General features: G+C 34.0%; 1 protein-coding gene across 8 annotated transcripts in view; it reads left to right on the forward strand.

Annotated features, from left to right (window-relative positions):
• VPS13B (vacuolar protein sorting 13 homolog B) overlaps positions 1 to 12,370 on the forward strand; it is a 468,066-nt gene that overhangs the window by 220,284 nt on the left and 235,412 nt on the right. For all 8 annotated transcript variants that reach the window (XM_035319261.1, XM_035319264.1, XM_035319260.1 and 5 more), the window contains one exon: positions 5,631 to 5,758. In XM_035319261.1, coding sequence (XP_035175152.1) covers positions 5,631 to 5,758 — 128 coding nt within the window. The remainder of the gene's footprint in view (positions 1 to 5,630; positions 5,759 to 12,370) is intronic.

Raw genomic sequence — 12,370 nt, forward strand, 5'->3', positions numbered from 1 at the left:
TGCTGATTTTTTTTTTTCTTATGAAGCACAACTAGAATGGTGAACTAGATTTCTGCTAAATTGAGCTGCTGGAATGCAAAAGAAAACCTCAAAACTGACAAATGTGAGAGAAGGCTGGCTGGTGAGAAATCAGTGGATTATCTGAAGAATTTGTACATCGCTACTTCTGCTCAATGAACTGAATGATTATTGTTTATTCATGCCTGTCTTGGAATGTATCACTGATGATTTATTTGGGAAGATGAATGAAATTAAATAGATGTTAAGTAAGCTAAGTAAAATACAGGAATTTAAATTAGACACGTTTACTTAGGGTGCCTGAAAGTACTAGGATTTTTATATTTTTATAAATGGGTTGTAGTTCTTGGAAGGATTATTTAAATAGAAGGTCTCTGGGCTCAGATGATTTATGGTAACTTCTAAATGACTGGACAGTCGCATACCTATATAGAGAAATAATTATTGTGGGTTTTCTTAGCTAGTGAAATGTTTGGTTAAATGATGGCATGATTTCTTTGGTGCTGTGTGGACTTTAAGAGCATTAGGAACACAAAGCCAATGTAGTACATCAACTACACTTTCTGTATGGAAAAGTTGAGAGAAAAAGAACAGGTGTTTATTTTTATATACTATTTAAAAGACTGAGGAATTTTCAGTGTATATTTAAAAAAGAAAGTCAGGCAGACAATCAGAATTCTTCGTGAATTTACCAGAAAAGGTCCTGCAAACCTGAAAGCTGAAATTCTTAGTTCATAGTGTACTCAAAGTTACTTGGAATGGTAAGCAGTATTAAGATGATTTAGGCATGGACTTAAGATATGAACACACATACAACACATTTTGTTATTTGCTAATATAGGAGCTCAATGTTGCCTGTGAAAGGCCATTAGTGATTTATACAGAAGTGTAAGTCCTTTTTTATTTATGTTCCCAGAATTAAATAGGTACTGTTTGCCAGAAATAGTGCAGTAATCATTGGATTTGATGGGAGAAAACATTAACCATAGCCATTCTCTAGCCAACCCCCACTTTCACACTGAAAGCTTTTTTGCTTGCGTTTACTGACATACATTTGCTCTAGAAAAAGGAATGCTGTGTAAGAAGTCTGAAGAGTCTGGATTTTAGTATTTATTCTACTGCTAACTCATTTGAAGGACTTTTCTAATTCAGTCACTACAGCTCTCTGCTACAGTTTCCCTGGGTATAAACTACTTTCTCTGGCTAGTTATCAGGGATTCTGTGGCTCAACTATGAACTGGATTGATAAAAATAACATATTATCTATACCATTACTAAAGTAGAGTGTAAAAATGCTCAAACCCCAGTATACAAATTCTTTATGCAAAGACTATTGAGAATGTGGTCATATATATTGCATTTTTATTTTATGAGCTTAAAAAGGACTTGGTGCTGTTATTTGGATTATTTAAGTTGTTATGCCTTTTTTAGAGTATTTATTATGTTTTTCTTTACATACAGATCATCGTAATCTTTCCTTTAAAAAAGCTCAGCTACATGAATAATTCAAATATTAGTCATCCATCAGTGGAGGCATAGGGCATAGCTTCTGCTACACCACCATAAGAATAAACTGTGAATATTTTTGAAACACTTTCTTCTTTGAAATAGTATTCCTATTCCTGTGTTTTGCAGCCATAGCCTCTTAGCATCAATGATCAGTTTGCAATAGCATTTTTGTCAGCTTAACTCATTTCTGATGTGTGAGAAGCGTATGACTGATGATGTGATGTGGGAAGGAAAGCTTGCCCGGCATGCTGAGGTCATGCGATGCACATTTTGAGTAGGGTCACGCAATGGAATGGTGGAGAGGCTGTCCTGCTGCAGACTGCTGTGTAGGTGTCTCTGTGTGAACCTTCCAGTAGAGGAGCTCTCCGAGCTTTTGGGGATCACGGACAGTATGGGTTTGCCTGCAGCAGGATGACCTTTTCCAACCATGAAGAAGCTGCTCTATCCTCTTAATGCATAAAATGTCTGAGGCACACAGTGAGCCAGGAGAGAGAAGTCAAGCAAAAAGGACAAGACCTGGTAGAACTGCATTGCTTGCAAATTAGGAGTAAGGTATTAGCATTATATTTTACCTGCCACTAGTTCACACACCAGCTGTAAGGAGGGAGGAAGAACTGAAAAAAACATGAGGCCACTGGTGAATACAGATTATCAGTGGTCCTCAACCCAGTAGTGGAAAATCCCTGTTCTGTGGTCTTTTCTTTTATTTATTAGAGGAAATGTCCATTTGCCCCCAAATAATCTCACTTCAAAGGATTTATTTTCCCCTTTGCATTCCTTAGGTCAATGAATATTAATAGCACAGTGTAGCACTATTTTTTCCAAAGATCTTTTTATTTTTAAAACTCATGTTTTATGGATTCGATTTCCAAAGCAACCAGTTCCCAGAAGGCTAAAAAACACAAAGAAAGAGGTATCTGTCTGTATAGGAAAAACATCTATATCTTGAATTTATGCCTTAAGTCTTGCTTAGGGGCATCTCCTAGGAGAGGATGTTTACAATTAATTTTGAAGGATTGCCACTTGGAACTTCCCTTATATTCTAACCATAAGTTGTGAAATAAATTATGAAAATTGCAGCTTCTGGGAGCTCATTCTGGATTGGGCTGATCAGCCCTTTTCAAAAAGTCTGTTCCTTACCATTGCGTCATCTGAATTTGGTGAGCGTGGCAGCCTCTGAGTGACTTTTTTAAAAAGATGTGGTGTATATTTTTACTAAAATACCACTTATGCAATATGTGACTAGAAGATGAGTGTAGGAACATTGTATCTGTACGTTTTTTTCTTAAAAATTAAATTTTGTACAACTTGAGACATTCCCCCCTTTCCCTTTTTTTTGTACTTTCTTACCAGTTTGTAAATGTTTCAGACAAATCCTATTTTCTATCCAGCTATTGCTGACTGGCTCCTGGCTTCAGCACAGGGCTGATTACAGTGCCAGGAAATGTTCCTAGATTTTTCAGTTCAGCAGTAGCTGAGTAGCATAATTATTTTAGGAGATTAACCTTCATACTGAGACAGATGGAGCTGATCCAGTCTATGTATTTACTATAGAGGACTAGCCAAACACACAGGATAGCCACACCAGACTACTACAGTCTCTTAGCAGCTATCATCTGCTGATGGCCTTGCCTGATAGGGAATTACAACACATGCTTTCAGACCCTTCAGACAAAGCTGTAGGACTTACCAGTACAGAAAAATAAATAACAGTAGAAGACTACTTTTTTTTTTTTTCCTTTTTTTTTCCAATGAATTATTTCTGTGCTTGTTTCTTAACATCCTGAAACAACTCTTATTGCTTCTCTGTTCTCTATGATTTCTGCCTGAATGGGTCTTTATCTGTTTAGATTACAGAAGGTTTCTCTTTTTATTGGTCTTTTGTTGATTCTGGGGTACTAGAGTGAAGCTATTGTCTATGATGGATACTCTTGGAATTTTGAACAGCTTTCCTGGTTTGAGTTGTACATATATAGAGAAAAATGAGTGGTGTTTCAGCTATCTAATTTTATTTGTAAATCATAGGTAGCCCATTCTGGCACTAGAAGTTTGATTCCCCTAACTGAGAGAGAATTACTGGAGTGTGCGTTTCCTGGCCAACAAACCATAGAAGACTGGAGCAAAACGTAGTTTTAGATCATGCTCATGACAAATACACTTGTTCAGTGGCATAAGATATTTCCTGTTGACTGTGTTGTAAAAGCAATTTTACATTTTATGTCCTTTCATCCTAAGCTGAGGCATTCCTGCCTCTCATATTTCCGGTCTCACAGTGACTATAGACACCATTCTCCCCCTTACCCACAGTTTTATTCTTGAGTTCTGCATTCCAGTAACTCTTTTGTTTTAATATTTCTTCATAGTAAAGCTGTTCCTAATTCTTACCTTGTAATAAGTGTGGTGTAAGGCTTGTCTACACAGAGAACACAGTGTGAACTGAGGTAGGGTAAGCAGTTAAAGAAGAGCAGCTATTCCTCACTAAATATCTTTATTTTAACATAATCCATTCATAATGTGGATTGAATACTCACTACATGCAATGAAAGTCAAGAAAGAAAATATTATGAAATAGTTACAAGAAAATATTATGAAATAGCTACTCGGTGGCTCCATGCTGCTTCTCCATATGGACAATTTACTCAAGTTTGTCTCTCCAGCACAACTGACAATAAACAATCCTGAAGTGTCAGGCTTTCTACATTCTTATGATCCAGTTTTAACTGTTTATAACTCTTAACAGATCCATAATTGGAGCCAGGAATATCTGAGAGGTTAAAAATTCTCTCTCACTCTTTTGACCATCTCTCTTAGAATCTCTCGATTCCTCACCATTTTAATAAAATTAAAGTTTCAATTTCTTTTCAGATCATTACAGTGTAATTTGCTGAAGGATTTCATCTTGGATATTAATCAGCTCTGGTCTTTTCTAGACTTGATTGGAAAAATATCGCAAATTAATTCCTCAAGTGGCATGAACATTGCACACTTGACAGAAATTCGCCTCTCAGATGTTTCATTTTTAATTCCCTGGATGTTTCCTTGCATGTTCAAAATTGACTGAAGACCAGTAATGCATATAAAGGGACATAATTTTGCTCACCTGAATTCTGTTGGTAGCATAATTTTAAGATCTTTTCTGTACTTGATTTATTAGATTTCTCCTAGCTGTATAATTTGGAAGCATATATAGTCACACTTGAGCTGATTTCAATTTAGTTTTAAATGAAGTCATGACGAATTCATAATTTATTCTTGCAGTTTCATCAGCTCAATAAGATGTAGGCCAATACTGGAAGTGTTAAAGAAGCTGACAATAATTTGGAGCACATATTCTGGAAGAGATGAAAGGAGGAACTACGTACCACTTATATATTCTTCAATAAATTTGCAATTACTACTAGATCCACTCATTTTTTTGTTGCTCTACTATGCTCAAATATGAGCATACATTAAAATACCTAACAATTTAAGGAAACTTACCTTTTAACTACAAAACATTGAATGTTGCTGACATATTTCATACTTACTTTAGTACCTTTTAAGCTTGACAAAGTCAGAAAATGGTTTAATTTTTAGACCCTTTTTTTTTGATGCATACTCAAAGTTTTTGCCAAATGATTTTTTTTAAAAGAAACAAATCAAAGGCTGTAATATAATATGGGCTTCATTTCTTACAAGTTAAAAAAAACTAAAACCTTTTTTACATTATCCTGGCAGCAGAGTATGTGAAAAACTCATGTACTGCTATTTTATCACCCATAGGTTATCGCACTTTGAAATCTGGCTTAATTTGCTTAGGTCAAGCATTCTTCATAATATTTTCTTAGCAGTTTATGTTAAAAAAAAGTTTAAGTATTTGTCCAAATGCTTTTGAAACATGGCATTTCTCAACAGGTTTAACTGATACAGCCCAAGTTTGAAACTAGTAATAGAAGCTTCTGCTACATTCTATTATCACATAGATAGTGAGATATGTGGTGAGAGAAAATATGTTTTAGAATTTAAAATGAGTATTTTTTTTCTTTGCTACCAGGATATATGTTACTTAGTATAATTGTAAAACAATACATATGCTCAGTATATTCTTTTGTTGTTTGCATTAGAATCTCGCCCTTTGTCACTTCCCGTGAAAACCATGCTGAACTCATCTGAAAGTTGCAGAAGTCCTGAAGAAAGAATGAAGGAATTTATTGGAAGAGTATGGAATGCAGTTAAGCGCCTTACACTTCAGGTAAGATGAAAAGGAAGTGAGAAAAACTATGTCTTTCCAAACTTTATGATATTTTTTATGCATCCTAGTGCTTTTTATGGAGGGTTTTTAAAGGAGCTCCCAGGTTTTATTGTTTTATTTCAGTAGTTTCAAAGTCTTAGAGGCTGAAAAATAAAATACAGATTTTTGCTAAATTAGGCTAAAAATTCTTTCATTTTTGATTATTAGTTTTCAAAATACTTTTCTATATTTAAGGGGAAGATCCTTAAAAAAGTTATGTCTATAAATAAATGCTTTTCACACTCTTCTATATTATAAACATAGTTAGCTACCTTTTTTTTCCATAGCTAGATTTGTGTAATACCTTCCTTTTAAAAAATATTTGAGGAAACTGCATATGATATATTTTGTGGGATATTGTATGATACAATACAATGTTATACGGTGATGTCTCAGATGCTTACCTGTGTACCTTTATATTAAGGACAATTAAATGATCACTCAGATTAAATTCTTTCATCCTAGACTGCTTTAAATTGTGATCAGAATTTTCAGGCATCAAAAGATATACACGCACCCACAGACGTAAAAAGGCAATGTTATAAATCTTGTGTTTTGATTACATGACCAAATACTAGATGGCTTAGAAATGCATTAGGACTCTGTGCTTCCAAGTATATATCAAATTCCCACTTGGAAATTACCCTAATTTAGGATTATTATAAACTGTAACTTTTGAACAGTACATTCAATGGGAATGGTATTTTGCGGTACGTCAGCATGTGATAGCTGAACTGTTTTCATATTAAAATAAAATAAAATTAAAATTAAAATGTATCGTCAGGAAATACAATACCTTCCTACGAAGAAAAATACTTATTGATATATACAGCCTCCTCTCAGAATTTGTCTGTTTTTCTTCTGTTTGAGGCAGAAAATACTTTGGTTGGGTTCAAAATATTTTAAAGGCTGAAAACTTAAGTTTTTCCTGAGCAAGAACCTCAGATTTGTGACTTGATTGCACAACATAGTGAAGTTGAGGAGACACGTTCTATTAACTTGATTTAGGTTTCATTCAGCTCTTTTATTATTGTTTCATAGGTATTTTGCTTATTTTCACTTCTTTCTTAATGTTGTCACCAATGGAGATGAGAAAGACTGAATACAGGGAGTTAAGAGGTCATTTTAAAGCTGTTTGAAGGAAGCTGTGTATTTTTTGTGTCTGGGTAATACCTAGCACAATGAAACTCCTTATATAAATGAGACCTACAGTTAGAGTCATAATGAAAGTAATAAACAATTAGTATGATGAAGAGCTGTATCTTTCCTAAATGATAAAAGTTGAATAAGGACTAGGATATTGTCTGCTGCTTCTGCTCACATTTTTTATGGTAAGCTTCATTATAGGAGCAGGCAATCAAGTGAATTTTTTTTTGAACAATGTGTAAGATTGTAACTAGTGAGAACTAGTTAAAAATTAAGTTTGCCTGTTACAAAGGAGAAAGAAAATGTGTTCAAACTATTTTTTATAGAGGTGAAAATTGATAGCAGTGATAGGCATAGTTTTTTTTCAAAGACTAAATGGTAAATACAAACTTACTTTGACATAAAACACTTATGGATTAGAGCTGCTAGTGGTGGCTGATTTATTTTTTATTAAGAACTATTTGTCATGTCTGACGTTCTAGATTTAGTTTTTGAAGGTGGGCTGTTTTATTTATTTATAGGGTACTCAGATAGTTTCAAAATTCATCATTACTAATATGAAATTATATTTTTTTAATCTATGTTGAAGTTCAATGACCCTATGAAATCATAGTTTACACACTTCTAATACATTTCATCATTGTTCTTTGATCATACTTGGTAAAGTATATCCAATATCTTGCCAAAAGGGCAAGTAGAAAGTACCGGTAGAGAGTTGCAACAGACTCCAAAGAAATTGCACAAACACAGGCAATATCCAAGAATGTTTCCAAACAAATATACTGAAATACTGAAATATAAGGGATTTGATTTGTAGGTGTGCTTGCTGTTCTTCTTGTTGCCTAGCAGTTCCTTTGTCTATTTTATTTAAATATATTTTTGAAGACATAAATTCATATACTTATATAGCTTTTTTCCTTCAATACCAGCCTAAATAGGAAAGGTGAATTTGTGCAAAGCAATGATGTGTAGATTATTACAAGAGGAGGGTTATGACTCTGCTTTTCGGTTCAAGTACAGTATAAAATATTTATACCTTTAATAAAATAGACTGTGTATTTAGATTTTCTGTGGATACGAAAAAGCCAAATTTCTGGAATGTTTTTTTTTCTGGTTAAATACTGGAGCACTTAGACTCTAGCCTTTTTTTCTAAAGCTATTTTCATGTTCCTGGATCTTTTATTAACATGATTGTAGAACAGAAAAGTCTACAGTTGTCGTCAGATAAAACAGAACTTCATAACTTAAAATCATCAAAGGATTATTCTTTTAGTGGAAGTTTGAGTAAGTAAATGTGCTTGGAACCAAAGTAACTGGAAAGTTTATTTTGGATCCAAAGCTGGTACTTGCTTAGCCCTAGCCCTGTCTTGCTAATGATAGAATATTGCATGCATATTTTGTGTGCTGGAGTTGTGGTAAGACTTGTGAAAAGACTTCCATACTTAACTGTAAAAAATTGCTTTTATTATTTAATTGTTGTAGGATTTTATATGCAGCCTTTAAGTCTTCTTGGCACTTACACGGTATAGGAGGTTAATACTCAATTTTCATGTGTTCTTCATGCAATAGTTCTTCATGCTAAAATTGTGGAGCAGTATAAAAACAATTTTTAATTGGTTGTTAATATTGGATTCCAGTGAGAATAATGAAGGATCTGTATTAAAAGCAAATGAATTAACGAGTAATCTTGCAATGAATGCCAACTAAGAGTGTAATTATTGCGTATAAAGCTTAGCCAGCTATTCAGCATGCTTTTAACTATGCCTGAAATTATTTGAAAAAATGAGTCTGTTTCCTGAAATTATTGAAAATATTTTCTTTTAGGCATATAACTTATACAAAATTTTAGTTGACGTGAAACATTGACTGAAAGAACAGAAATTGAGGATGAGATTGAGTAAAGCTCCTATATTTTGTATTCTTGGGTCAGGAAGAGACTGTGACTTGTAACAATTGAGCTATGAGCAGTTATTCAGCAAGTATGAGCTAGGATGATGTCTTAATATGTTTGCTTATCACAAACTGTCAAACAAGAAGCTTTTTGTAACTATAAGCTTTTTTAAATGAAGCTTACTTAGAAAAAGATAGGAATACTGTGTAGCGCCAAGACATGGTGTTTCAAGTGGTAAAAGAAAAATGCAGCTGATCCTTATTATACTCCTTTTTATATACAGGTACCTACTTTTTTAGTCCTCATACTCACATGTTCTGCTTTCCTTTTATATCTTTTTATTTTTTGTTTAACTTTAAAACATGAATTTTAAGCCTGCCTTTTAAAATTTGAACAGACAGTGCTGTTTGGCTCAACTGCAAATGGTAGAGTTGGGTTGGAGTGATTGTCAGAAGCTGAGTCCTGTCATAATGTCTACACCATAACCCCCACATGGGATGTGTAATGGTGAATCTTCACAGTTTGGGGAGTAATTATGAGATTATATTCCGTATCTGAAACCCCCTGAAAAACACATCAGCCTTTGTGAGGAGAGAATATGATAGATGATGATTAGTGTGGAGAGAGGCCATTCCCCATGAGACAGCTTTATTTGAGTGTCACCTAGAAGGTCATCTTCAACACCTCTAATTGGTTTACATAGATGTAAAATGTGAGCTAGAGAAGTGAATCTCCCTGTGTCACTATCTTAAAAGGCTGTAGAGGCTGTTGTATAACCTTTCCCTCTTTGTTGTGCTTGTACAGAATAGCTATGGACTGTCACTCGTTTTGCTTTGCTCACTCTCTCCCCACCAACTCTCCTCAGATCTGAAGACCTAATTCTTGTGCAGTGTATTTATTTCACAGTTCTCTCTATCGAGCAACATCCTCTGTCTAAAATATGAATTAATAAAATATTCCACTTATTCCAGTAACTAAATACTTTCCTTCTTATACAACCGAGATCTTAAAGTGATTATGCTTTTTTAAGTTTATATATTAATGAAAGCTTAGAGCAGTATGCTTTGAGTACCGTTTTGAAAGTAGAAGGGAAAATACTGCTTACTTCATAGGTTTATCATTAGCGTACGTTACTTAGCATGTGTAGGCCTTGACATAATAGAAATGAAAATAGAGGGTGATACTGTTTCAAGAATTTGTAATAATTCCTTCTCTTTAACACATGAATGTGTTCAGTATTGGCAAAAGAACACGTTGCTACCAAAACTGAAATAAGATCCTTGAAACAGAAAGGATGTTGCCATGGAAAAATGAAGTAACACTCAGTGCAGCTGCGAAGCATTAATGAATAGGATATTTTTTTAAAAGATCATTTGTGTTTGGTGTGGCTTGGAGGGTCCCAACCAGATGGTTTCCATGAACAGGATCTGACCCCCAGCTTGAGGACTTCTTACTGGCAGATTACTTCATTTTCTTTCCCTTGGATTGTCAGATCCTTACATTAATGCAAGATTTACTGCTGCAGATTTATATTCAGTTACATAAATCAGTCACATTTTACATTAAATTCACAATTTTAGACACACACTTTAACAGTTATTTAAAAAGTGTAAAAAGATTTATATGATAGCTTTAATATATGCAATTGATGTAGTTTAATTTTAAGATATTTGGACTACATATATTTTAAAGCACTTTCTGATTGGTGAAGCAATCTGTAGCACACATTCTCACTTTTTGTCCAACATATAATTCCATCCCTTTAGGTGCAGTCTTCCATTCCTTCGGTGGAACTTGTTCTTAGAGAGATCTCCCAGATTCTGTCAGACAAATATTTACAAATCCTATTGAAGTTGGTAGTTGTGTTCTTAGCAGAATCTGCCTTAGAGATGTTCAACAGGTGCAATTCAAATGCTTGAATTTGCACTTACCAGGCCCAGGTGCATCCAAGTTGGCAATTTCTTATATTATTACAATTATTGCCTGTTGTTTTTTTTTCAATGTGGAATTTTGCAATATTTTCTCTGCATTGGCTTTTGAAATCCTGCAATGTGTTATGCAAATTTCACTTATTCTTGTAAAACTTTAAATGAAACACAAGTATACAAACCATAGCTGTAAGCAAATCTTCAGTTTAACGTATCGAGGGGCTGATGCTATCAAGTACACCACATTAAAATTCACTATCCAAGTCCAATGCAATTGTTTGAAAATTAATACTAAAATGTGCATCTGTAGGTGGATGAAATTTCCCTCAAGCATTTGAAGGAATGAAACTATTGTGATTCTACTTCAATATTCTTGATGCATTGAAGTAAAACAAAAATGACCTGAAGAACTTGTCTTCAATACAAAGCTGTACTGAACTGTAAATTAAGTGTAACAACTCTACAGAGAGCTCTTCTCAAGAGTACTCTGTAAAACATCTCCTGTAGATCCTGCTGTTGGTAATGCGATAAAGTATTGCATCTCTCCAAGCTGGTGGAATTTTGGGGTTATTATTACCACATGGTTTGTATATCCAGGCAGTATTTGATGTTAGTCGTCATGAATATATATATATATATATATATATATATATATATGATCTCTTATAAACTGTTTACTCAGTAAGTGTATTGATAAAACAAAAGTTACATTGATTGTAACTTCTTTTGTCATCTATTTATCATTATCTCACAATGGTTTGACCTGCAACTTATTACTAATAGACCAGAAAATGGTCTAACGTGTCACCGTAAAAATCTTTGCAAATTGACACAATGACTGATTTACCAGTTTAAAAAAAAAAATCCAAATCTATTACATCTGTAACAATACACTGTTGCTTTTCATCCAGTATAAATAATGTACACTCTGCAACCTTGGATCAATAAACTACTTATCAAAGATGTAATTAACTTCATTTTACAACTCAAACAGTTCTAAAACTAGAAACAAACACAGACTTCATGAAACAATGTATTTATTTTTGCAAAATTCTACTTATATTTTTCTGCAGTGAATTCTTGTCAGTTTGTCTAAGCAAAAGGGCACAAAAATGCTGAAATAAAGATGAATCTGTATTCTCCTGACTAGACTGGCAAAGTACTTATGGAGCTCAGGAATTCCAGTTCTATTCCAAATCACTGTTGTGGTCTTAAGAGATTATTAACCTTAAGGGAATGAGGGTGTGAGGTACAAATCTTGGTTATCAATTTTAAGCTATGATGTCTTTAATGATGGCAAATTGGAAGACTCTGTTAGAAAGGTTTACAGCAAACAAATGTTCTTTTATCACAGCTACAAATAACATCTTGTATCCAATATTTTGTACGCTAGACTTTTCCAAACTATTATGAAGAAGTGAACTGAATCATAGTTTGTACTTGCTTAACAAAGCATTCAAGTGTGCAGGCTGTTAGGACTATTTGATATCCAGGTGCAGAATATTGCTTCTAGGAGCCAAGGAAGACGGTAACAGTCTGCAGCTTACACCACCTCTGAATTAACAAGTCACCATGAGTTCAGTCCTTCATCTGGACTCACTCAGCCTT

This window comes from Oxyura jamaicensis, chromosome 2, assembly GCF_011077185.1.
Source record: "Oxyura jamaicensis isolate SHBP4307 breed ruddy duck chromosome 2, BPBGC_Ojam_1.0, whole genome shotgun sequence".
NCBI lineage: Eukaryota > Metazoa > Chordata > Aves > Anseriformes > Anatidae > Oxyura > Oxyura jamaicensis.